At 30.0% G+C, this 23,986-nt stretch overlaps 3 protein-coding genes across 8 annotated transcripts in view; all 3 read left to right on the forward strand.

Moving 5' to 3' along the window:
• The first annotated feature begins 11,479 nt into the window (after positions 1-11,479).
• Positions 11,480-16,196, forward strand: LOC102603162 (N-alpha-acetyltransferase MAK3-like). Of its 3 annotated transcripts, none has more exons than XM_015305087.1 (5): positions 11,480-11,559; positions 13,028-13,228; positions 13,314-13,434; positions 14,478-14,533; positions 15,515-16,133. In XM_015305087.1, exons 2-5 carry the CDS (start codon positions 13,043-13,045, stop codon positions 15,761-15,763), a joined length of 612 nt encoding a protein of 203 aa, XP_015160573.1. In that variant the 5' UTR covers positions 11,480-11,559; positions 13,028-13,042; the 3' UTR covers positions 15,764-16,133.
• Positions 16,197-16,652: 456 nt separating this feature from the next.
• LOC102603504 (epimerase family protein SDR39U1 homolog, chloroplastic) lies at positions 16,653-21,382 on the forward strand. The gene is made up of 13 exons (XM_006366780.2): positions 16,653-16,827; positions 16,909-16,977; positions 17,551-17,626; positions 18,372-18,431; positions 18,694-18,812; positions 18,961-19,005; positions 19,110-19,188; positions 19,393-19,454; positions 19,541-19,643; positions 19,848-19,908; positions 20,467-20,537; positions 20,666-20,805; positions 20,970-21,382. Exons 1-13 carry the CDS (start codon positions 16,675-16,677, stop codon positions 21,069-21,071), a joined length of 1,140 nt encoding a protein of 379 aa, XP_006366842.1. The 5' UTR covers positions 16,653-16,674; the 3' UTR covers positions 21,072-21,382.
• Positions 21,383-23,688: 2,306 nt separating this feature from the next.
• Positions 23,689-23,986, forward strand: part of LOC102578765 (high mobility group B protein 15-like) — a 5,849-nt gene continuing 5,551 nt past the window's right edge. The window contains exon 1 of one of the 4 annotated variants that reach the window (XM_015305091.1): positions 23,689-23,777. The gene's annotated coding sequence lies outside the window, so the exon portion shown is untranslated. Of the gene's footprint in view, positions 23,778-23,815; positions 23,905-23,986 lie in introns of those variants that run through there. The other 3 variants (XM_015305093.1, XM_015305094.1, XM_015305092.1) reach the window with 3 other exon arrangements.

Raw genomic sequence — 23,986 nt, forward strand, 5'->3', positions numbered from 1 at the left:
CTGACTTGAATTTTTAACTAGCATCAAAATTTTATATTTTTTTCTAGCGATTCATAATCCCGTGAATAATAATATAGAGGGTTATTTGAGTGAGGAAATTTTTTTTGACAGGAAAGTCGTATTTTCTTTTTTATATTGGGATTGAAAATCCTAATAGACTCCTAATATCCGAGTAATGTTTTTTTCCATTTGGAGACTCTTGAGTCTTGACTCTGATATTTCAAACATTACATTAGAATCCAAGAGATTTTTCTTAATTGAGCTGTAAATAATAGACTATAGTAATGTTATAATCATGTCAATAATTTTGTCTTAGTTTTCCTTCTCTTTCATCTAGAATCTACCTTGTTATTCTTTGTAGTGTCAAAGAAAGAAATTTCATTTTTTTTTTAAAAACCCTGCTCTTTCATTTATATAATTAAATTTTTTTGGTGAAAACGACGATTTAATTTAAACTATATCGATAAACATAGCTTTACCATTGCTTCTCTCTCCCACCATTTATAACAAACAAATGAGAAGGGAAAATATCCCCTCGAATCAATATATGCTATCAACTTTAGGTGTCATTTGGTTCGTAAACAAGTTATATTAACCTAGACTATACCAATTAAGTGGATATGATAATATTATTAAATTGGTGGAAATATTGATTGTGATTGTTGTTTCTTATTTTTCATGTATTCAAACCAAACAAATTTCATGATTGCATAATTTGAACATGACATTTTCAGACTTTTTGAAAATTTGGAGCTACAACTTGGTTAATTAAGTCTTATGGAAGAATTTTAGATGGTGCTTTTAAATCAAATCTTCAAATTAAGTTGATTAATATGAAGAATTTTATAAAGTATTATTTTTTTAATTGATTTTTCAAATTAATAAAAAAATTAATTATTATTAAAGTCAATGGAGCTGGCCTTTTATATTATAGGAGATTGACAAAAATCAATGGCGAAAATAAAGGAAGTGTTACTTTCCAATTTGAAAAATAAATAAATTAAATAGGCCGCCAAACAACAAATAAGAAATTAAATGTTAAATTTTTCACGAAAACGTAGAAATCGAAAAAACATCAAACAACATTAGTAAAACTTCATTGAGAGACAAACCATATTATTCTACATATATATATATATTCTTTAAACCTATGTAGTGAGTCGCGTAGGTGAAAAATTAGGAGAATGAATGAGATTTGATATGATTGAAATCATACCACCTAAAAGGAGATCAATGATACGTATTGTCGATGAAGGTAAGATATAGATAATAACTTGGTCTTAACTGATAATTACATATTATAATTGTGAGAATGCATAACTAGACATTTCAACTTATTTTCATTGGATTTCCAGACACTTGCACTGACGTGACATATGCATTTTGAATGTATTTCTGTATTTGAATGATTTTTGTTAATTAAAGTATTTAACTAATATAATATTGAAAATGAATTAACATGTATATATCTGATACAAATAAGTATTTACGAGAAAAATGAATATAATATTAATGGAAAGAAGATGTTAGGTTAAAAGTCGGTTGCCTACTATTTATTTCACGCACGTCACGAAACAATTTCCACTTTTGTTCTTTTCTAAATTTTTGACTTTTCTGATCATTCACAAAATAGACAAAAATAAAACAAAATTAGAAAAAAAAAACCCCTTTTGATAGTTTTTATTTTTTTTCTTAAATCACAATCCACAAGTTCAACGAGATCTTTTCGATACATAAAGTATTCCGTGTTTATTTAAGATCCGAAAAAAAGCCGTACCCCAAGGTGCAATCTCACCCCATGTTTCTTGAATTAATACAGTGAATATTTACAAACTAATTGTTATTTTTTTACTAAGCTTATAAGTTGGTAAAAATCAATTTGTGTGTATTTTATTTATTTATTTATGTATTTGGCAAATAAATCAAGTGCTTATAAATCTAAATCTACTTAAAAGATATAGAGTAGTATTTGTTTGGATTAATTGATTAAAACTAAATGATAAGCTAGTTTGATCAATTTATAAATTTAAATAAATACGCTCTATTTATAATTATAACAGTCGCTACGTCTAAATCCCAAATAATTAAATTGAAATCTACTATATAAATTTTTACTGTCTATGTCAGTCACTCCATTAGATCCATCCCAAATAATATATTTTTTTGTTGACATAAAAATCTTTGACAAGATCTAAAAGACTCATTACAAACATGACTAAAATTTAATCAGAAAGTATTTGGTATCATCTATATAAATAATATTTTTCTTCCATTATGTTATGTTTGAAATTTTTTATGGTATAGTATTCTCCATTTATTGAGTCAATAGAATCTAATAATTTTGATAGTGAATTTTAGTCGAAGGTACATATTATAAAGTTTAATCATTAAAGGAACAATGTTGTTTTCAATGGTTAAGATGTTATTTTCACCGGTCAAAAGAGTTTATCGTTCAAATTTTGATTAAAATGAAATGGTTTCAGACTCTTCAAAAATGTTGATAGATTATGTGTGTCGTCAAATTCTTCAAAAATGGTGTGTTTTTCTTGTTTGGAGAATCCGACACAAATACGACAACATTTTTAAAGAGTCTAAACAACATAATTTAATTATATGAGAAAATTAAGTACTTTAAAGAATAATCTACTAAGCTTCAACTACTCATGAATTTATTGTTTGTTACTGTTAGAACTTGACATTATCCTCAATTTCAACAACCACCAAAGCTACTAATAACAGCACAATATAATAATTAAAAAAAAAAGTTTGATTAACCTATATCTGTATAATTGAACTAATTTGGGTTTGGTAGAAAGTAGCTTAATCATGGATTGTCATATTAATTTATTGTCAATTCTAGAGAAAAAAGTTCATAAGTTAGCTCTAAGAAAATGACATTTGGGAAAGAAAAGAATAAAATAATTAATAAGAGAAAAGAATTTCAAAGGAGTTGAGTGGAGTAATTAGTATAGTTGTTTGAAGTGAGATTAAACTTAATCAGTTACCTAATTTTGAAAGGGAAATAAAAAGTAGATGAATAATTTCACAAGTTCCAAGAAAATTAATGTACTCCTTTCGTCTCAAAATATCTGTCAGATTTTGCTTTTCGATAGTGAAACTACGTTTACTTTGATCAATATTTTAAAATGTATTTTTTCATCATATTGATATGAGAAAATATTGTAACATAAAATACTTTTAGTATAGCTTTTGAATATTTACATTTAATTTTAATACAATTAATCTAATTTAATTTAACTCAAAAAATTAATCAAGCTACCTCTCAAGAAACAAAAATATGACAACTATTTTAAGACAAAATGAGTATAATCCAAATGTGATTATGTTCCAATATTGCAAAACGACCTTCTTTTCCTTTTATTTAGGGTTGTCGAATGAGCGGTTTAAGTTGAATCTAAGTAGGTTTAAATGAGTTGATTTAATGAATGAGCAGATCATTAACTATTCAAAGGTTATAACTTAACTTGAAACTAATGAGTTGAATTAAAATGGGCGGAGTTAATAAAATAGTGGGTCAAGTTGGTTATACACTTAGACGAAAATATACTGAATTAATAAATAAACGGATCATTAACTCATTAAAACTCGAACAGGTTAGGTGAATTATGTTCACAATTTATTGTTAATAGACTCGTTTAAATGTTTTACTATAAAGTAATTTTCAATGCTTTGTTTCTTCTTGTTCTAAGGTTTTCAACTCTCTAATATTAAAAATTTATGACTTCAATTACGCCTCGATCTTAAATAAATTAGCATCGACTATATATTATATTATTGTTCATGTCGCTTCATTTAAGTTTGCCACTCTTAAACTATAAACAACATTTTATTGAATACTATAATTAGTTTTGAATATTGCCCCCTCCATAATGGATAAACAACTCAAACATTGCCATCAAACATTTAATTCTTCAAATTATTAACATATATTATATTATATATTATATATAGTGGAACCCAATAATGCATCTCATATTTTGCTTTTTCCTTCAAGAAAACAATTTGTGCCTTACATCTGTTTGATTGAAAATTTCGGTCATCCTACTTGGGAAAATTTAAAATTTCCCATTGAAATTTTTATATTTTGTTAGAAAAAACATTAATCTTGAAATTAAAATAGTACAAAGAAAGCTCGAGGCACGTGAATAAATAAAATACTAATGGGTTGGATCAGGCCTCACATATATTTCGTATTGATGGGAGATTACAGGTATTTGATGCCAATAAAATAGTCAAAATACTTGCAAATTAACCTACCATTGATAAAACATCCTCATGACCAAGCATGTTATATGGATAATTGTTTTACCTCATGGATCTTAATTTACTAGTCAAAAATCTAGTAGGAAGCTAAAACATAATTAAATTATTGAATATGGAAAATAGTTTGGGAGTATTTGCATGAGTTTCAATATGATAGTACATTTTACAATTTCCAAAAGTGGACTTGTTCAACATTTATGTTTATTTAGATTAATTAATATATAGACTTCTTTTATGAGCATATTCCCAATTAAGAAGCAATGACATGATATTTGGAAATTATCAATTAGATAAGACCTAAAAATAATTCTGACATTCTTGTGGAATGAATAATTCAATTATTGAAGTTTCTTCATTAGCACTTAATTTAAGAAGTCATTTCCAACTATGAAAAGTTGGCAATTTAATCAAAAAATTGTCATTATCTTATCCCTTACCTAGTGCTTAACAACCCCAAAAAAATTTGTCCATCAATCTCTTAAAATTATTAACATGGAGGACCCCACAATTCATGTTTTTGCCTTGTTTTTTGGTGTAAAAATGTGTCCCCCAATCTCTTTGATTCTACATTTGTTTGCCTAGTTTAGGCAAGTTTTGGAAAAGTATTAAAGTGCTCTTTGCAAATCATCAATATCCGATATCTGTATTGGAGTCTGACTAAATCCAAATTCGCACTATGAAATTCCACATTAAGGTTAAAGCACCTCCACATTTCGCATCCCACATTAGGGTTAATTAAAGCATTTCCTAAAAAGGTCGACCATATACCTAGGGTTCGAATTCAAAAACTCTTATTAGAAATGAATGTATACTACTTACTGTTCCACCGCCACAATCCTAACGTACTTAATTAGGATGTGTTAACTTCCATATACTAACAATATAAAAAATAAATTACAATATCATATTATTTAAAAGATAACGATAGATAAATAGTTATAACAAGTGGAACAAATTACATTGCAAATAAATCATATTTTACCTATTATAATATGTTAAATTACACCGTCAATTACTTGAATAGTAGTCAAGCAACTAAGGGAAATTAATATGGCAATTATATAATGGTGATTGATAATCTTAATTTTTTTTTCCTTGTTTTTCTCACTATTTGAATTAATCTTCCAAAGCTGATCAACTCGTCAAAATTCCAGAAGGTGTTTATTTGGGGGAAAATAGTTTTGATTATTAATTAGTCCTATTAGAATATATACTCTTATTGTTTAATAGAAATTTCGTTGCAAAATATATTTACTTACATCGAATATTTACAAGCAATAACATAAAATTATTATGATTTAGGTAAAAAAAAATTACCTAGTAATAGAACCAAACACGAAAAACTAATTATAATATTAAAAGAATTGATTTGTGAAACCCACAACCCGCCCCGCCTCACACAATATTTTCAAAAAATAAATAATCAAGTCGCCCCAACACTTGCCTGCAAAAGGACAGATATCTCGCCTCGCCTGAGGTTAAACTTATCCAGCCCCGTCTCGTTGCCATCCCTACTTATGTTTAAAGATAGCATTCAAAGTTTTTCATGCAATAAATACAAGTCAAGAAGAATTGTGACTTTGAATATAATATCATGACTTGTTATACACGCTTATTTATTTACTAGATATAGGACCCCGTGCCAGCACGGGGCCCAATATATATATTTTTTTTTATTTTAATTTATGTCATATTATGGAATTTGAGAAGTTATTGAAATTTTTATATGATTTTAAAAATATTTTAAATTGTTAGCTATAGTGATTTGTAGTACTTTTTTTTAACATAATTTTGAAAAAAATATTTATTACTCTGTTTGTTCTAATTTATGTTGCACACGCAGAATTTTAAATATTAAGCATTTTTTATATGTCTCTTTAATATATTAAGTTGTTAATTATTGTATTTTATAGTACATTTTGAACCTAATTTTTTAATAATATATGTTATTTGCCATGTCCCAATTTATGTGGCATTAATTGATAGATTTGTTGGAGTCGAGAGATTTATTTTGTTAATTATTGTAATTTATAGTTTCTTTTTCGTCAATTTCAAACAATATATGTTGTTGCTTGATAGATTTTTTGGAGTGGACTATTTTTTTATTAATTATTGTAATTTATAGTTTCTTTTTCGTCAATTTCAAACAATATATGTTGTTGCTTGATAGATTTTTTGGAGTGGACTATTTTTTTATTAATTATTGTAATTTATTGTTTCTTTTTCGTCAATTTCAAACAATATATGTTGTTGCTTGATAGATTTTTTGGAGTGGACTATTTTTTTATTAATTATTGTAATTTATTGTTTCTTTTTCGTCAATTTCAAACAATATATGTTGTTAATTGATAGATTTTTTGGAGTGGACTATTTTTTTATTAATTATTGTAATTTATTGTTTCTTTTTCGTCAATTTCAAACAATATATGTTGTTAATTGATAGATTTTTTGGAGTGGACTATTTTTTTATTAATTATTGTAATTTATTGTTTCTTTTTCGTCAATTTCAAACAATATATGTTGTTAATTGATAGATTTTTTGGAGTGGACTATTTTTTTATTAATTATTGTAATTTATTGTTTCTTTTTCGTCAATTTCAAACAATATATGTTGTTAATTGATAGATTTTTTGGAGTGGACTATTTTTTTATTAATTATTGTAATTTATTGTTTCTTTTTCGTCAATTTCAAACAATATATGTTGTTAATTGATAGAATAATTTTAATGTAATTTTTTTAAAAAAATATGTGTGACTTTTTTTATATGTCTCTTTAATATATTAAGTTGTTAATTATTGTATTTTATAGTACATTTTGAACCTAATTTTTTAATAATATATGTTATTTGCCATGTCCCAATTTATGTGGCATTAATTGATAGATTTGTTGGAGTCGAGAGATTTATTTTGTTAATTATTGTAATTTATAGTTTCTTTTTCGTCAATTTCAAACAATATATGTTTATCATATAATCCATTTTATGTGGTACCAATAGAATTTAGAGAGTTAATTAAATTTTTTATATAAGTTTTAAATAATTAAGCTGTTAATTATTATAATGTATAGTATTACTTATATTATTTGTAAATATATTTAAATATTATATGTTAGGTTTTTTATCCTAATTTATATGGCATTGATAGAATTTAAAGTGTCAAATAATTGTTAATTATTGTAATAGATAATATGGAGTATTTAAGTCATTTATAGTATAGTAATTAATATATAATATGTAGTATTTAAGTGTTATATTATGGAATTTGAGAAGTTATTGAAATTTTTATATGATTTTAAAAATATTTTAAATTGTTAGCTATTGTGATTTGTAGTACTTTTTTTTTACATAATTTTGAAAATAATATTTATTACTCTGTTTGTTCTAATTTATGTGGCAGATGCATAATTTCAAATATTAACCCTTTTTTATATGTCTCTTTAATATATTAAGTTGTTAATTATTGTATTTTATAGTACATTTTGAACCTAATTTTTTAATACTATATGTTATTTGCCATGTCCCAATTTATGTGGCATTAATTGATAGATTTGTTGGAGTCGAGAGATTTATTTTGTTAATTATTGTAATTTATAGTTTCTTTTTCGTCAATTTCAAACAATATATGTTTATCATATAATCCATTTTATGTGGTACCAATAGAATTTAGAGAGTCAATTAAATTTTTTATATAAGTTTTAAATAATTAAGCTGTTAATTATTATAATGTATAGTATTACTTATATTATTTGTAAATATATTTAAATATTATATGTTAGGTTTTTTATCCTAATTTATATGGCATTGATAGAATTTAAAGTGTCAAATAATTGTTAATTATTGTAATAGATAATATGGAGTATTTAAGTCATTTATAGTATAGTAATTAATATATAATATGTAGTATTTAAGTGGAAGGTGGTGGGGCCCACTTAAATAGTTTGATAAATATATTGGATATTAGTAGTGATTTTTAGTATAGTAATTAATATATAATATGTAGTATTTAAGTGTTATATTATGGAATTTGAGAAGTTATTGAAATTTTTATATGATTTTAAAAATATTTTAAATTGTTAGCTATTGTGATTTGTAGTACTTTTTTTTAACATAATTTTGAAAGTAATATTTATTACTCTATTTGTTCTAATTTATGTGGCACATGCAAAATTTTAAATATTAGCCCTTTTTTATGTCTCTTTAATATATTAAGTTGTTAATTATTGTATTTTATAGTACATTTTGAACCTAATTTTTTAATAATATATGTTATTTGCCATGTCCCAATTTATGTGGCATTAATTGATAGATTTGTTGGAGTCGAGAGATTTATTTTGTTAATTATTGTAATTTATAGTTTCTTTTTCGTCAATTTCAAACAATATATGTTGTTAATTGATAGATTTTTTGGAGTGGACTATTTTTTTATTAATTATTGTAATTTATTGTTTCTTTTTCGTCAATTTCAAACAATATATGTTGTTAATTGATAGATTTTTTGGAGTGGACTATTTTTTTATTAATTATTGTAATTTATTGTTTCTTTTTCGTCAATTTCAAACAATATATGTTTATTATATAATCTATTTTATGTGGTACCAATAGAATTTAGAGAGTCAATTAAATTTTTTATATAAGTTTTAAATAATTAAGCTGTTAATTATTATAATGTATAGTATTACTTATATTATTTGTAAATATATTTAAATATTATATGTTAGGTTTTTTATCCTAATTTATATGGCATTGATAGAATTTAAAGTGTCAAATAATTGTTAATTATTGTAATAGATAATATGGAGTATTTAAGTCATTTATAGTGTAGTAATTAATATATAATATGTAGTATTTAAGTGTTATATTATGGAATTTGAGAAGTTATTGAAATTTTTATATGATTTTAAAAATATTTTAAATTCATAACTATATATTTCAATGTACAAGATTTTGATAAAATAAAATCTTTAAAGTTAAATTATAATGTTTTTGAAATTTAAATTATTAAAACATATATAATGATTTTATAGAAAAAATAATATCATATAAAATTAAATGAAAAGGATAATAAATTCAACTTTTACCATGATAAGGTTGAAAAATATTATTTAAGTGGAAGGAGGTGGGGCCCACTTGTATATTTTATATAGTAAGTATTGAACATTTGTAGAGATCTTATTGGCACAATGGTAGTCATTTCCTAGAGTCTTCTAATATATAGTAATGTAACTTGATTGTGGAATTAATTTACATGTGTCACACTTGTAAATGTATCAAACTTTGGTCTTTGACTAAGTTTGAATGTATTGGACATTAAATATAAGTTGATTAAGATATGTTGGACTTGTTGATTGAGTTTAGATTGAATAATAATCGAATACAAGGAGTATCAAAAAATATTTTTTTTGAAAGAATAATCAACTTACGAGTTTTTAATATAAAAATTTCCTGAATTAATTTCATTATAGTCCTTAATATACCTTTTAATATATCAAATGTTCCAACTCCACTTATAAATGAGATAAAGTCATTTTTCAATCAAAAGTTATAAAATAGTTGTTCATTGGTGAAATATCAGAATATTATTATGAAGTTTAATTTTAATTATAAAATTCAAATTTTATAATAATTATTATTTTTCAATTTCAAAACTGAATAGTGACTAATCGAATGTGAAGTGCAGTATAATTTGTTTCAAATATATAAAAGTGGATCCAACAAGTTTTGATGTCGATAATATTTGCTTATAGTTGAGGACATTTCAAGGATAATATCATTTTTGATCTCTGAATTATAGATATATTTTGATTCTTTTTTCTTGTGGTATTTGACGCAGTACATTAAGTTTTTAATTAATAGAGAAGTGTTTTTTTTTCTTTTTGTAACAATTATGTTGTATTTAAATTGCTTTTAGAACTAAATTGTCGTTAAATATGGAGTAACAAAACAAGCTTAGTATAACACATGAATAATTAAGAGGTGAAATGATTAATAATTTTGATAAATTTGTGAATTATCCGGAACCAAAGAGATAAAAAACGCACATTTTAAGTAATTAGAGGATAAATGTGTTTAGTTAAATATTGCACGAATCAAAATTAAAATTTACCAATAATTGAAGGATTAAATATATCCACACCTTTTCATACAAATAAATCAATTTCTTATTTTTAGTTTTAGCATTTCTATCCGACCACATGAAATTTATTCATAACATCAGTTCTAGTATTTAAATTTTTGGAAGACCCAATTTTTTGAAATTTGAAAATTCTTTGAAGACAATTTTTTAAAAGGTCAAATATATATTTAAAGACAATTTTTCAAAATCTGATTATGGTCAAATATATTTTTAGAGATAAATTTTTAAAAATTGATTCAAAATTTATGGTCAAACATATATTTAAAGATATTTTTTTAAAATCTAACTCAAAATTTATGGTAAACATATATTTAAAGATAATCTTTAAAATTTTGATTCAAAATCTATGGCCAAATATATATATATTTAAAGATAAATTTTCAAACTCTAATTCAATCTATGGTCAAATATATATTTAAAGATAAATTTTAAAATTTAATTCAAAATCTATGAATAAAATTTTCAAATCTAATTTAAAACTATGATCGGCAAACGCTAGCTTAAAATTTAAAATGCCTGGAAGGTTATATTGGGCCTCTAGTGGGCCAATACAAAACCAAGCCCATGTTTTAAGCCTTAAACAATGGTCCAAATGCTATCACAAATTAAAATAAGAAATTAAAAAAAATCCAAGAATTTGCAAAGTTCTTATTTTGTGAGAAAATGACCCCTTATATTTGAAAATATATTCAAAGTAGTCTCTTAAGAATGAATTTAACATTTTTTATTATTTCTTTTACGTTACTAAAAGTTACTGCAGTCTCCATAACATATTTATCAAGTTCTATCCGCTAGATTTGGCGAAAATAATATTCAATAAGATGTAACAGTAAACATCAAGAAATTCTCGTCAAATTTTAAAATACGTAACGCTATAAGATACACTAAATACTAAAAAGATATAGAGAAAATGTCAAATCTAAGCGACAGAATTTGATAAATATTTGACGAAAGACTAAAAATATTAACTTTTGACAAACTTAAAAGATCAAACTTATTAAATGCATAGTTAAAGGAACTATTTTGAACATGTCTCAAACAAAAGTGACTATTTTTGTCAATTTCTCCTTCTTTTGTGGTCTCCTTGCTTCTCTCTCCCATCAGTTTTTTTCAATGAGCTTACCTTTTCGCCATTGAAGTAAGGTAAGCACCTTTTCTCTCCTGCTGAACCCCACCCCCACCCTCCTTTTGGGGGTTCTTGAAATGGTTTTTTCTTGTTTCTTTCTTTTGAATTGAGTCGTAGATTGTATAAAGATTGGATTTTTAATTTTGTTATTTGGGTGTTTTTTTTTGTATAGAATGAATTTTTATTGGATTTTTGAACTTGGGTGTTGTTTGGTAGCAAGATTAGAGTGTTTATTTTGATGTATTGAATATAGAGATGAATGAAGCTATATTGTATTGTGTGTTTTGTTGGTACTCTGAATTGGTATGTCTGCTTTTCATCTCTTTGTGGTAGTGATTGGGAAAAAAATGTAACTTGGTAGGTATCCCGTGAAATTAGTCAAGGTGTGAGCTAGCTTGTGTGATTAAGCTGACCAATTTTGTATCTTGTATAGTTTTTTATCTGTTTAGGTAGCATGATTGGGATGGAGTTAACATTGAGATTTGAGAAATAGAATAGATTAGATTACTCAGAAGTATATTTAAAGAAGGTTAAGTGTCTAAGTTTCGCCTGTCTCCAAAGAGACGGTTGAGTGATTGATACATAGGAGTAACAACCTAAATATCCCAAGCTTGAATTACAGCTAAAGGCAATTAGTGTGAGCCCTTTTGCTTCAACCTCGGTGGGCAGGTTATGAATTAGTCAAAGTGTGCGCAAGCTTATCCTATTGTCATAAAACAAAATACATAGTGAGTCCTTTTTTGTTCATAAGACCGTCATTATGTTGGATATCAGTGAATATGTTCATTAAGTGACTTAAGAAGACCCATGAAATGTGTTTGCACATATTGTATGCTGTGATTGTGTGCTGGTTTATTCCTATGTTCAAAAGAGAGAGTTAAAGAGATAGAGGAGGACCATGAGGGGGGATTCAACTAAGAAATGCTACTAATTTATAGTGCGTTGGGTTTCTCAAAAAAAAAAAAAAAAAAAAGGGTGGGGGGCTTCAGATTCTCATGGTTGAGCAATCTTTAGCAAATGAAAAACTCCTTATTATGGTCGCTTGAGGTGAAATCAGCTTTTATAATTGGATGACAAAAATATTGATGTTTGCTTTTCTTATCAAAATGGAAAGAGAAAAGGCTGATGTTTGTCAACTTACTAAGAATATGTCATCATGCAGCATAATACCTCGTAGACCTGAGATTTTATAGTTTCATTTGTTTATGTCAATATAGATAGGCCGTTTTTGTTTATCCTACAAATCCCTATGATTCATCAGCCTAGATAGTTGACATATACAACGTAAACACGGATCTTCCAATCTCCAATGGTTTTAAATGCTGCGTGAAAGTTTAGTTTGTGATTTGGCTAATGAACAATCTTTGGTAAGAAAAAGTTGATATTCATCATGTCAGTCCCTCTGAATCCCCCTGCCCGTCCTGCCTATCCTTCTCCGATCTCACAGGCACGCCACACGAGGTCCTTATTTTGGATCGCCACCAGGTGCATCGCTGAGTCATGGAGACAAGGAGTGAAAATGAACCAGAAGTAGACATCAAGGCATCAGAAATAAAATATGTTAGCTATGGAGGTGAACATCATCTACCTCTTATCATGAACCTTGTTGACGAAGAGCTCAGTGAGCCCTACTCCATCTTCACTTACCGCTACTTTGTCTATCTTTGGCCACAACTGTCTTTTATGGTACTACTACGACTCCTTTGTCATATTAGTTATGTTATATTTCATCAGGAGCATAACTCTTTCTTCATTACTGAGATATTTGCAGGCCTTCCATAAGGGGAAATGTATAGGGACGGTGGTCTGCAAGATGGGAGAGCATCGTGGTACGTTCAGAGGTTACATTGCGATGCTTGTGGTGCTTAAGCCTTACAGAGGCAAAGGAATCGGTCAGTCTCTTATCGCTCTTTGTTTGATACATTGATAATGGCCTTTAATTCCTATTTGTCCACTATTTTAGAACTATAGATGATGTCTATAGAGTGACACTCTCTTCATGTACCTGGATAAGCATATTGTTTTTCCCTGAGGAATTTCTTAATTCTGAGTCGCTGTAATGAAGCAGGTTGGTTTTGTGTTTGATTGAATCAACATTAATCGGATTTATATTTCGGTTGAAGTATCTTGTGTTGCTGAATGAGTCTGAGATTTCTCCCATGGTACAAAACCAAAAGTACAGTTTTTTTTTTATAACCGTGGTGTACGCACTTTGACTAATTCCACGGGATAGTGCCACCTCCCACCACCAACAGGCTCTTATTTTTCTGATCCTTCATTTAGTTGTCTTTGAAAAAGGTATTTCTCGCTAAAAAGAACTTCCCACTCATAGTTATCACAATGACAATTGTATCTCTTTTCCCTTTTTTTTGTTTCCTCTTTCCATCAAAATCTTCTCACCCCTTACCCCCCAAAGCACAAGAAACCTCCCTATTTCGTTGCTGTCTCCTCTGCTTGAGGTACACTCTTTGTATTCTCTTTTACACATTGAAGTCTAATTCAACAGCCATAAGCAACCTGACCCCATATTGAAAAAGTTTTTCTTACGGTGGGCCTAGATGTGGTTGCGAGGTTATATAGATTGAAAATGAGTTTTGGTTGATTAGTTTGCCGTTGCTTGATGTGGTGTGGCTGCTGAAGGTCAGCGTACACTCTACCCTTCCCAGACCTCACCTGTGGGATTTACAGTTGGTACCTTGTTGTTATTGGTGGAGGTATGGCTGCTGAATCTGAAAGAAAGGGGAAAAAGAAAGTATATGCGTGCATGCCTAGCACTAAGTACAATGTATGAAAGAGATAATAGAGAAAAATAAACAAAAAGAAGCTCCGGGTGGTAATCCTGGTTCAGCTGGTTTTCTGGGTATTTTCACTGATTAAGTGCTTTCTACTTTATGACTTTACATATCCATATTAACTTTGATATTTCATCTTCCAGCTACAGAACTTGTCACGAGATCAATCAAGGTGATGATGGAATCTGGTTGTGAAGAGGTATGTCACAACATTCTGAAACATTCATATTAGCGACTTTAAGACTGCCGATGTGAGAAATATAAATATAATGGCCACGGTATCAAAGATGTTAACTGTCTATTCTGGTTGTACAAGCTCAAGTAGGCCATTCTTTGTGACTTGCTGCACGTCATCAGAGTATGCATATTGGCCTGATAAGCAGAACTATATGTTCAGTGCATTTCTGCTGTTTGAACTAAATCTGACCTCTTAAGATTTCCTATACTTTTTCACATGGTGTTTTCTTCCAAACCACCCTCCACCTTCTCCCAGATATAAAATTTATGTTTTCTTACAGGAACCATGAAGAACAATGTATCCAAAACGAAAACGTCACAGATTTTTTGACTAAGGAATTTTGTTTGCTTAGGCTTGTAAGAAGTTTGAAATATGATAACACGGAACAAAAGATGGATCGAAAAAATTCCTGTGTGTTTAACAGTCATCATGCATTTATAACCATAAGGTTCTTTACTTAGGCTTGTTGGAGGTGGAGACTAAGAAATGACTTAATAATGCTTGGGATCAAATCCCTCAGAGACAAAAAGATACTAGGTGATTTCTTTCCCTCCGCTTAAGTCATGGTGGCAGAGTTATTTGATTCTTCTGTTAGTGGGAGGCAGCAAGTACCCGGTGAGATAATCAAGGTATGCTCAGGTTGGCCCGGATACCATCATTATACTTAAAAAAGAAAGAAAACATAAATGATTTAATGATGAAAACCACCTTGATAAGATTAGATACTTCATGATTATCGATCTTGCCTGCTGTTTTCTACAAATCAAGAGCTGAAATGTGTTATCTGCTTACTTGGTTTACGTTGCCTATTTTTTTATTTTGGGGATAGTTAAGTTTGTCATGTTTAAAAGACATAGAATCGAATGGACAAAGCACCATAGCGTCATGATATATTATCTTGCCATGGCTTGTTTCCACTCAATTTGTTCCTATGTTCTACAGGTGACTTTGGAAGCAGAAGTTACGAATAAAGGAGCACTCGCTTTATATGGCCGTCTTGGATTTATTAGAGCAAAGAGACTTTTTCGTTATTATTTGAATGGTGTAGATGCTTTCCGGCTCAAGCTATTGTTTCCTCGCGTAGAACCACAGCCCTTTAATTCCATGGCAGATGCTGGTGATGAGAGCCTTGAGTATAATGAGCACATACATTGTGGAGAAAATCCCCCTTGTTGCCAACACAACATGTAAACTGAATATTCTGATTAAACAGGTAACTTGTGCCTACATTGCTCAGACTCTTCAAAAATATCGACAGGTGTGTGTCGTGCACTCCAAAAGTACTGCATTTGGGAGAATCCAACATGGGTACGACAACACTTTTGGAGAGTCCAAATGCCAAAGAGACCACATTAGACCGCCTTTTTCTCGTTATAATCCCAATTTTGGTAGATGTTTTTTGTTTTGTGAAGTTGTAGAAACTGAGGTCTTCTTTGCTGGAAGGTATAGTCATCAATCACTTGAGTATTGATGCATCTATTCTCTGAAAAACTGTTTAATGAGCTCTGCTTTCAGTTTTCATCCCCTAAATCAACAGGAAATTCGAGATACACATCGTGTTTTACGAGACGTTTGATCATGTTCAAGCAGGGAATCGTAGTCGAGATAGAACAGTTATGCTTAATGGCCTTCACTCGATGTTTATATTAAGTCAATAAATGCATGACATGTATTTTCTCCATCCTTTTTCATAACAGAACAAGAACATACTTATTTGAAGTTGCTGGATGAGAATACAAATACTAAAAATGAAGAGAGAAAAAAAAGGCACAATCATCAAAATACATTTAAAGTATTATATTTTTTGTGAGTTTCATATCTGCACCATTAAGTGTTCGCGTTTTCTATTTGAATTATTATCAACAATTTATTAAAACACCTCAAAATTCGACTAAACCAAGTGTTTGAATACAATCTTGCACAAAGCACAAATACTCACAATTCTTATGATAAAAAAACATTGAATTCTTGAAAAAAAAAATCATGAAAATATTTTTTTGAAAATTACTCATTTACCCTTATTGTTTCAACCAATGAGGACAAAACAGTCATTTACAATCAAATGACAGCAATCACATCTATGTGACTCAGATTTATACACGATGAACATAAAAAAAAACACAAAACAACTCCCTATTTTTCATCACACAATTATTAGTTCATTGATGAGTACCATGGGAGTAGCAAGTGCATTTTCATGGACAAATTCCATTTCTTCTACTATTCAATTCCCTCAAGCTCACACTCAATTAATTGTATGTATCATCAAAGTGTTTAATTTCTCAATTTTATTGTTTTTATCATTCATTTATCTTTTTTGATTCTATTGAAAATAGGGAGGTGAGTCTAAAAGAGTTACATTTTGGTGTGTGAATGCAAACATGGACTCTGCTTCATCTCCCAAGGTACAATCCACATTTACTCAATTTATTCTTTTTCTCATATGTGAAAGCTAAATTTGGTTATACTTTGTGGATATAAGTTTTAGATATTACTCCCTCTGTCCCAATTTATGGGTCTTAGTTTGACTGGACACAGAGTGGTTGAGAACTTCGAGGTCTCAGGTTCAAAACTTAGTGGAGCCAAAAATACTAGGTGAATCTTCCCATCTATCCTAGCCTTGGTGGACAGAGTTACCTGGTACATGTTATCGGTGGGAGGTGGTATGTATCCAGTGGATTTAGTCGAGGTGCGCGAAAGCTTGGCCTGGACACCATGGTCATCAATGTATAATGTTGGAATTGGAAAACTTAGTAAATATAGAAAGAGATGTCTTTTTTTGGGACAGACCTAAAAGGAATGTAAGACACTTAAATTGGGACGAAGGGACTAGAGTAATTAGTAGTAAATTTTTTTCGTGTTTTAATTTTTGGTGCAGATGATGATTTCTGATGACAAACTATTAATCTAGTGATGTAACAATGCTTAGGTTAACCGTTATCGGAGAGGACATTTACCTCTTTCTTTTACTGGTTCAGGAAAGTAAGATGATTGTATCAGTTACTGGAGCTACTGGTTTTGTTGGGAAAAGATTGGTGCAAAGATTGCATGCAGGTATACCAACTACTTCTTCGTTACTATGGTTTTGATCTTCGTATAAATATATATATTCCGTCCAACTCAATTTACGTGGCAATATTTGATTGTACCAACTAGAGACTAAATGTACCAATCTAAATCAAACTATTTGTTTCTCTACCAAGTTAAGCCTACAATAAGTCAAAGTCACCAACAACAACATACCTATTGTGATACCACGAGTGAGTCTAGGGAGGGTAGAGTGTATGCAAACCTTACCCCTACCTTGCGAGGTAGAGAGATTGTCTCTAATAGACCCTCGGTTCAAGGAATAAGTCAAAGTCAGAGTCAATTACTATATCGGAATGTAAAAGGACTAGTTTCCAAATGCACATATCATTTAAAGGAAAGAATGCTAATTAATTGGAATGTAGGGAGTATCGATAAACATATAGTAAATGTGTCTGTTTGTGTGTGTATTACTTGAGCTGTAGGCTGAGGATGTGCACACACGTGCTTCCTTCATTATCGGCCTGCCCATGCTTCGTTATATAGTTCTTAATTATGAGTCTGCATTCAACACACGGTTGCTAATTGGATACACCACTATGGGCTGTTCTTGAGTTAACACTTCTATTTATGAGACATTGTCATACATGAAGCTGTTCCGAATTTTAACGTACCATGAAATGTGACTTTTTCCCAAGGATGCGTCACATAACTGCTATTGTAGAAAAAGCAGGTTGTTAGTTAAAACTTAAACTGGTCATTCTAAATGCAGATAATCATCAGATTCGAGTGTTGACAAGGTCAAGATCCACAGCACAATCAATATTTCCGGGTAAGAAGGTAATGATTGTTTTGATTCACCCATTGTACTTTAGCATTATTCTTTCTTCTGTGGAAATAGTTGAGATTGTTCTGTAAGTAGAATCTTTCCGTCCTTCAAGAACTCCCTTGCTTTTTACGGTTTATAATTCTCAAGGCGATTTTGCCGCTCTTTTTGTCCTGCTACATTCTTTTGTTTGATTTTATACATGAAACAGTATGTTGAAAGTTGTAACTCTACTGTTTTTCCTGATCATGCTTCCAAAAATGTACAGTAAAAGAGTTTCCGGGAATTGTAATTGCCGAGGAGCCAGAGTGGAGAAACTGCATTGAAGGTTCAACAGCTGTTGTGAATTTGGCCGGAACGTCCATTAGTACTAGATGGTCATCTGAGGTATTAGGACGACTTTCTTTTCTCGTTTCAATTTGTTTGTCTTACTTTCCTTTTTATACATCCTATGCATTAGTATTACTTTATATCTTCTATGTGACTAATGATCAGTCGTTCATTCATGTATCAACTTTTCAATGTAATGCTGCAGATCAAGAAGGATATCAAGCAAAGCAGGATTAGAGTAACCTCCAAGGTCTCCCTCATAGCATAGTGAAAGACGCGAATTCATTGTAAGAATTTATCTATAACAACAAATGATATGAGCAAGAATCTGAGAAACGTCGATTGATCCTGCAGGTTGTAGAGTTAATCAATAATTCAAAGGATGATGCCCGTCCCAAAGTTTTAATAAGTGCAACAGCAGTTGGTTATTATGGTACGGGTGACCAAATTCATGTTTTGCTTTATTTCTCTGTTCCTATGTTATGCATCATTATTTACCTTCCAAAGAACTTCCATACCATGTTGCTAAAAGCGTTAAGCTGAATATCCTCGTGTTACGATAATCTGTCATTTCTGGTAAAAGCTTCAGTAAAGTTGAGCCACGCCATCTGATAAATCTACTTACTACCTTAATTAGGAACCAGTGAGACTCAAGTGTTTGATGAGAAAAGTCCATCGGGAAATGACTACTTGGCTGAGGTAAATATAACAGTTGCATACATATAGAACATGTTATATGTTTTTAATCTTCATGTTCGATTTCTTTGCATCATGATTTCTTTCAGGTTTGTAGAGAATGGGAGGCAGCTGCTCTCAAAGTCAATAAGGATGTTAGGCTTGCTCTAATTCGTATTGGCGTTGTCCTTGGAAAAGATGGTGGTGCTTTAGGTAGTATGCTTTCTTTCTTTTCCTATCAATAACAACTTTAATAGCCTGTTTTGCCTAGCTTTTGGATTATGATGTTTAGCGTCAAAATGCCTTTTTTTGTTTTCCCACTCAGTTAAATGCAAATTCAGCTGTGACAGAACATGGCATATCTTTAATATTTTGATGCTTAACATTGTTAAAATCTTTCGATTTTCCTTTCTGCAGCTAAAATGATTCCTCTCTTCATGATGTTTGCTGGTGGACCTTTGGGCTCTGGAAAGCAATGGTACTCCCCTTCAATTTTTGTCCATGTTATAAGTGTTTCCCATTACGGATCAGAGATGTTATATTCGTCTGTTTGAGTTTTAGTCCTAAGTTACCAAGGACATGACCTTAGATAGGAGGGTCTAGAGGTCGGGGATTAGGATAGAAGATTAGTTGAGCATTCTCTTGCTTTCTTGCGGGATAGGCTTGGTGGTTGTACTTAGACCTCCTTTCTTATGGGTTGTATTAGTACTATTCAGTGTTTTTTTGTTCTTCGATTAGCGCATTATTTTATTGTCATTCTGTTCATTCCTTTGTATATTGTGTACTGCCCTTCATTTCACATTATTTCGTTGTTGTTATTGCTCTTATATTTGTATTCCCTTTGTCAAACTGCTTGGATATGCTTTATTTTAAGACGAGGATATATTGGAAACAACCTCTCTATCTCTACAAGGTAGGGGTAAGGTCTGCATACACTCTATCCTCCGCATACTCCACTTGTGGGATTATTCTGTGTATGTTGTTGTTGTTGATTTCCCATTCTCACTTGATAGATTCTACTGGCTTCATTTCACAGGTTTTCTTGGATTCATCTCGATGACCTCGTGGATTTGATATACGAAGCTTTATCCAATCCATCCTATAAAGGTAAAATCATTGCCAGGCATCTATACTATGGATTTCGATCCTAATATTTTTGTCTGAACAGTATAGTTGAAGAAATAACATGTAATGAATTCATATAGTCAACTGATAACGTAGTCGTGCAATGGCAGGGGTGATAAATGGAACAGCACCAAATCCTGTACGTCTGGGAGAAATGTGTGAACAACTAGGATCCACGTTAGGAAGACCTTCGTGGCTACCAGTACCAGAAATTGCACTGAAAGCTGTCCTTGGAGAGGGTGCATCAGTGGTATGATATTTGTAACCTCAACTTATTAGTACTTATTTGTCTGTATTGATCGGAAACAGCCTCTCTACCTCTCAAGGTAGAGCTAAGGTCTGCGTACACTCTACTCTCCCCAGACTCCACTGGGTACGTTGTCGTTGATAATGCTAGAGTAATGTGTATTTCAGGTGTTGGACGGACAAAAGGTGGTTCCAACGAAGGCTAAGGAGTTGGGTTTTTCGTTCAAATACCGATATATCAAAGACGCGTTGAAAGCAATCATGTCATGAGACTCATCAACCATCAACCCATATTCATTTCAATGGCCTGGAAACGGAACGAAAACACGAATAATTTCTTCTTCTTCCTCTTCTTCTTGTCTGGGCATATGAGTTTTTTTCCTTATTTTTGATGTGCCAAAATTCAATTTATAAACATCATGTCAGTGTCAAAAGTATGTGTCTAGTTATGTTTTTACTTAAACCGAGGGTCTTATCAGAAACAGTCTCTCTACGAGCCCCGAGGTGAGTTGATGAGACTGTGTACATATCACTTGCGGATTTCACAGAATATGTTATTGTATGGATGAACTTTTTACGAGGATGTGCATGAACAACTGCAGGCACGACTTGTCGTCGAGACTCCTGCCCCAAATTAAGGTGAATTGATGTTGAAAGTTGCATGTGTATTTGCATTCAGATTATGAACCCAATAGTATGAATTTACAATTGTTTAGTCCAATTAGCATCAAATAGGTTAACTAGACGTGGCAAATGGGTGGGTTGAAAATGAGCCCATATTTAATACGGGTTAAAATAGGTTAAATGACGGGTACTCATATTTTGCGTAAATTTGCGATTTGCATCTTAACTAGAAAAGTCCAATCAAGACATAAAATAGACCTTGACAGGGGTTTGATACACGGGATAAGGTGGAATATTTAAATATTAAATTTGAGATTAAATTTTATTTTTTATTTTATTGACGACATGAATTTATATTCTTATACAGTCAATCAAACATAGTGTAAATCTAATCTCAAATTTGATCCTGAATATTCATCTTATCCCATCAAACCTTAAATTATTTTATCTTACCTTCCAGATAAATTAATTCAAAAATGATAATCCCAAGATAATTTTATTTACATACCAAACAACCCCTAAGCTTGTTATTGGGTTAGAGCAACCCATATTTCACACATTTTGTAACCCCTTGTAATATCATTAAATAAGATTGCGTATATATTATCTCTCCAAACTTGATTTATAGATTACTATGTTTGTTATTGTATTTATTTATTTTTTTAAAAAAGCTTTTAATTAGTGATTGGTTATCAGAGTTGAAGGAACTGACATGTCATTAATATTTGGTTCTCTTTTTTCTTGAAACTTTGTGAAGAATAATAAGTGAGGGGTTCAGAAAAAGAGAGCACTTTTTTTTAACAGTAAGACTTGTTCAAATTAATTGTTTAAATAAATAAATGCATATAATTAATTATTAATTAATATAATTATTTCCTTTGGTTATTATCTTCTTCCAAGAAAAATAATAAACATGTTTTTATAATAAATAAATAAATTTAAGAAACCATTTTCATTAACCACTTGAATAACAGTACGTGTGATCTAATGACTTCTAAGATCATAACAACTTTTTTTTAAAAAAAATTAGAGATAAATAACTAGTTGCTATAATCAATTGAAATTTATAAATATTATAATAATAATAATAACATATTCAGTTTAATCCTATATCGAGAGGTAGAAAATTTGGTCTCGAAAGACCATCAGTAACGCATGTCAAAACACACGCATGTCAAAACACTATTAAAAGGAAATAAAATACATGAGTCGTAGCAACCAGATGAGGAGCCAGGATAAGGAGAATAAAATACTACGAACCCACAACTCTAGCATGGAAAGCTTTTTTGCAACCCCTTCATTACCACTGAGCGGTATATAATTTATTTATTTTTATATACAAATACAAGATCTACCGAAAAAGCTACTATTAGGTTCATCCAAACCCCGAACCTCCACTTAGCTCTGCCCCTATTAGCAACAACTAAATAATGCGATAATCAAAGCAAAAGCCAACATCCAATAATAGAAATCGAAAGATAAGAAACTATAAATAAGTACTAATGCTATTGATATGAAAGGAGAAACATGTCTAATGCACCAATCTTATCACACAATAAAACGAGATAACACTCAACTACCTATTAACCTTTTATTATAATTCTCAACCTCCATATATCAGACAATATTTTTTTATGACAGTTAATCCGTTTGTGTTACTATAAAAAATAAAAAAAATATCCATCATAATTTGGCCAATCGATAACATTTTTGACAGTTTTTTATTTTATTTTACATTATTGCATATCTTGATTATTTTATAATGTAGTCATTTTCCACCGATATAAATACCAAAATATTCCACCAACCAAAATCTAAATAAACAAAAACAAATAATCTTCTTTTTTATTTTTTAATAAGTCAATATTATAAAGTTAATTCCGTGATCTAATATGTACCTCAAAAAATTTAAATTTAATATTAATATGTGGCTATGCACGTAGAGAGATAATAAAATAACGTGCCGCTCCAAACGGGGCATTATACAAAAACCATAACTGCAATTTCTATGATGTTTAACAATTTTCATTAAACTTAATTTCCTATTATACCCTTTTCTTTTATTGTCCTATATATAAACCATGAGGGCAAAATAGTCATTATACATAAAACAAAATTCCATCAGTCACACACATATAAATATATTTTCATGGCTATTCAAGATTCATATTTCTCCATCATCAAAAAAAAATAATTCATAAGTTCCATGATTAATATATTAAAAAAAACCATCTTTTTCATAAGCTTTTTTGCCCCATTTTTTTTTTTTAAGGTTTAGTATTAAAAAAATAGAAACTTTATTTGGTGCCCCATTTGCTTAGCACATAATCAAATCTGTCTTTACTGTTGCTGGTAAGTTTTCTTTGTTTATAATATAATGTAAAGACTTGATTTTTATTACTTAGTATGGTGTATTATTATGTAAATCTGTGTTCCATGCATGGTGGAGAACTGTGTTTTGATGTTGAAATCTTTAAAGGTGGGATTTTTATGTGTTGTTTGTTTTCCAGAAGCATTTTTTATTTGTGTGGTTGGGGTGGTTAGGGGTGGGGTGAGGTGGG

This window comes from Solanum tuberosum, unplaced genomic scaffold, assembly GCF_000226075.1.
Source record: "Solanum tuberosum cultivar DM 1-3 516 R44 unplaced genomic scaffold, SolTub_3.0 scf00688, whole genome shotgun sequence".
NCBI lineage: Eukaryota > Viridiplantae > Streptophyta > Magnoliopsida > Solanales > Solanaceae > Solanum > Solanum tuberosum.

Coding starts and splice junctions, on each gene's coding strand:
- LOC102603162 (XM_015305087.1), top strand. CDS start 13,043: ATGGAGACAAGGAGTGAAAATGAACCAGAAGTAGACATCAAGGCATCA. Junction 13,435..14,477: donor TTACAGAGGCAAAGGAATCG/GTCAGTCTCTTA, acceptor TTCATCTTCCAG/CTACAGAACTTGTCACGAGA. Junction 14,534..15,514: donor TGGAATCTGGTTGTGAAGAG/GTATGTCACAAC, acceptor TATGTTCTACAG/GTGACTTTGGAAGCAGAAGT.
- LOC102603504 (XM_006366780.2), top strand. CDS start 16,675: ATGAACATAAAAAAAAACACAAAACAACTCCCTATTTTTCATCACACA. Junction 18,813..18,960: donor GTACTAGATGGTCATCTGAG/GTATTAGGACGA, acceptor GTAATGCTGCAG/ATCAAGAAGGATATCAAGCA. Junction 19,455..19,540: donor GAAATGACTACTTGGCTGAG/GTAAATATAACA, acceptor GATTTCTTTCAG/GTTTGTAGAGAATGGGAGGC.